At 58.3% G+C, this 3,110-nt stretch overlaps 1 protein-coding gene across 1 annotated transcript in view; it reads left to right on the forward strand.

Annotated features, from left to right (window-relative positions):
• Positions 1–1,204, forward strand: part of LOC125035929 (extensin-like) — a 4,457-nt gene extending 3,253 nt beyond the window's left edge. Inside the window, exons 3-4 of the mRNA XM_047628241.1 lie at positions 466–594; positions 890–1,204. Coding sequence (XP_047484197.1) covers positions 466–594; positions 890–1,204 — 444 coding nt within the window. The remainder of the gene's footprint in view (positions 1–465; positions 595–889) is intronic.
• The last annotated feature ends 1,906 nt before the right edge of the window (positions 1,205–3,110 follow it).

Here is a 3,110-nt window from a genome sequence, read left to right on the forward strand (position 1 = left end):
CAGTCCCGCCCACACCCCCATAGTCCCGCCCACACCCCCACAATCCCACCCACAGTCCCGCCCACACCCCCACAGTCCCCGCCCACAACCCCCACAATCCCACCCACAGTCCCGCCCACACCCCCACAGTCCCGCCCACACCCCCACAGTCCCGCCCACACCCCCACAGTCCCGCCCACACCCCCATAGTCACGCCCACACCCCCACAATCCCACCCACAGTCCCGCCCACACCCCCACAGTCCCGCCCACTCCCCCACTGTCCCGCCCACACCCCCATAATCCCGCCCACACCCCCCACAATCCCACCCACACCCCACAGTCCCGCCCACACCCCCACAGTCCCGCCCACACCCCCACTGTCCCGCCCACACCCCCATAGTCCCGCCCACACCCCCACCTCCCCCCCCTCAGTCCCGCCCACACCCCCATAGTCCCGCCCACACCCCCACAATCCCACCCACAGTCCCGCCACCACACCCCCACAGTCCCGCCACACCCCCACAATCCCACCCACAGTCCCGCCCACACCCCCACATTCCCGCCCACAACCCCACACGTCCGCCCACACCCCCACAGTCCCGCCCACACCATCGTCCCGCCCGCCACTCCCCCCACAATCCCACCCCACAGTCCCGCCCACCACCCCCATAGTCCCGCCCACACCCCCACAATCCCAGCCACAGTCCCGCCCACACCCCACAGTCCCGCCCACACTCCAACAATCCCACCCACAGTCCCGCCCACACCCCCACATCCCGCCCACACACCCCACAGTCCCGCCCACACCCCAATCAGTCCCTCCCACACACCCCTCAGTCCCGACCACACCCCATCGTCCCGCCCACACCCCCACAATCCCAGCCACAGTCCCGCCCACACCCCCATAGTCCCGCCCACAACCCACAATCCCAGCCACGGTCCCGCCCACCATACCCCAGAGTCCCGCCACACCCACTCTATCCTACCAAAGGCCCGCCCACAGCCCCTCCATGTACCGCCCCCACACCCCCTCAGTCCCCGCCCACACCACCACAGTGTTCCCCGCCCACATGCCCCACAGGGTCACGTCCCTCACGGCCCACAACCCCTACGTAGTTCCTGCCCCAGTTCCCTTACCACTCCCCCAACCAGGAAGTCCCGCCTCGATCCCCACAGAGCCCCCCGGCCCACATACACCCCCCACAGTCCCGCCCTCTCGCTGAAGCCGGGAGTGTAAAAACCTGTAGGGTTAGCGTTGATGGCTCTCGCGTGGGGGGTGGTTAGCGGGGTAGGTTTTTGGTTATGGAGGTATCTGCATGGGGTGGGGGGTGGCGAAGATAGAACTAAGGGTGCGGTGGAAAGAAAGAACCGAAGTAGCACAAACACCGCAAGGCGCCCGGGACCAAGAGGGCAGCGGTAGAGACGGAAGGCCGCGGTTGAGCAGCGCCAGGCCGCCGTGCGGAGGGGGGGCCATCGCGGAGTGGGGGTTTGTGGCGTGGTGGGGTGGAGAAGGGAGCAGGATGGACTGGAGAGGGGGGAGGGGGGCGCAGCCGGAGGGGCAGACGGAGGGAGAAGTCGGGGGGCCAAGGCGAGGACGCGCCGCGGCGGAAGAGGAGGGCGCCTGCACAGGGCGCCGGAAGCGTTGGGGTCCACACACACCACCCCCCCCACGTGGGCGGCCGCGTCAGAGGATAAGGGGGGAGTACGAGGCAGACGCCGCACAACGAGGCATGGGGCGGTCCAAGAGCCGCGAACCCACTCCGGCCACCAGCGCCTCGCGCGCGACGGGCGCAGGCTGGGAGGGGGGGGGGAAGCCTAGGCGCCCCAACAGGGTCGTCCCTTGGTGCATTCGCGCGCGCGCGCTGGACGCTATCTTCGCTCTTTCTAGCCATCTCCGCGTGTCATCTCCTTCTCTCCCTCCCGTTTCCAGTTTTTTTTCCTTTTTTTTTCGCCCCCCTTTGTTCACCTTTTTTTTTTTTTCTCAATCTTTATCTTTCCTTGTACTTCCTTTGATTCTAGTCTTCACCCTTTCTCTTCTTTCCCCCCTCCTCTTTTCCCTCCCCCTGTTTTTCTCTTCTCTTCTCTTTCCCTCTTCCATTTTCTATTCCAGCGCCCTATTTTCAAAATACAAAATCATGTTTGTTTTTTTTAAAAAAAAAGTCTACAGTTATTACAATCAACCATCAAACATCTCGGTTCACAGTTATTAAAATCCCCTCTTTTGAACTGACCAACGAGGAATTCAGTTAACAGTCACTCAAAATAACCATTTCAGACAAACCATTCAGCCACCAACTATTCCAATTACAAGCCTTTTCTTTTTTAATCAACTGATCACAGTCACTAATTCATTTCGGTTCGCCAGTCATTCCTCTTTCAAACCAATCGACTCAGTCACCAATCTTTCCAGTTACCAGTTTACCAATCACAACCACAAATTCATTTCAGTTCAACCAATTATCCAACCAAGCAGCTCAGTCACCAATCATTCCAGTCACCAGTCATTGATTCAGTTCGGTTTCCTAATCATCTATTCAACCAGCCATCCAACCAATCCAGTTGTTAATCGTTTGAATCAACCAATCAACCCGGTCATTTACATAGAGTGAGTCTCATGTCACTCTTGATTATGTTTTTCTCGCTATTCCGTTGTTGTTTTTTGTTTGTTTGTTTGTTTTCCTAATTGTTAATGATTATTACAGGTTGGGGTGATGGTGGAGGAAGGGATAGCTCGGGTTGGGTTGCGGGAATAATAAGGAGGTCTTGTTTGGGGGTGTTTTGTTGTGGGTGTTTGGGGTTTTGTGTTGTTGGTGGGGGGTTGGGGGTGTGGGTGGTTGTATGGTGTTTGGTTCGGGGTGTTTTGAGTGTTGGGGTGGTGGGTTGAGTTGTGGTGTGAGGGGTTTTGGTGTTGTGTGAGGTTTTTTGTGTTTTTCTTGTGTTGTGGTGTTTTGGTTGGTTTGAGGTTTATGGTTGTTTGTTGGTTTTTGGTGTTTGTGGTGGTTTGGGGTTGGGGGAGGGGTATGTTTGATGTGGTGTTGGGGGTTTTTTAGTATTGTTGTTTGGGGTGGGGGGGGGTTTTTAAAAGACACCGTCGTGGTTTGGTTTTGGGGGGGGGGTATGTTTGCGGGG

This window comes from Penaeus chinensis, chromosome 20 (assembly GCF_019202785.1).
Source record: "Penaeus chinensis breed Huanghai No. 1 chromosome 20, ASM1920278v2, whole genome shotgun sequence".
NCBI lineage: Eukaryota > Metazoa > Arthropoda > Malacostraca > Decapoda > Penaeidae > Penaeus > Penaeus chinensis.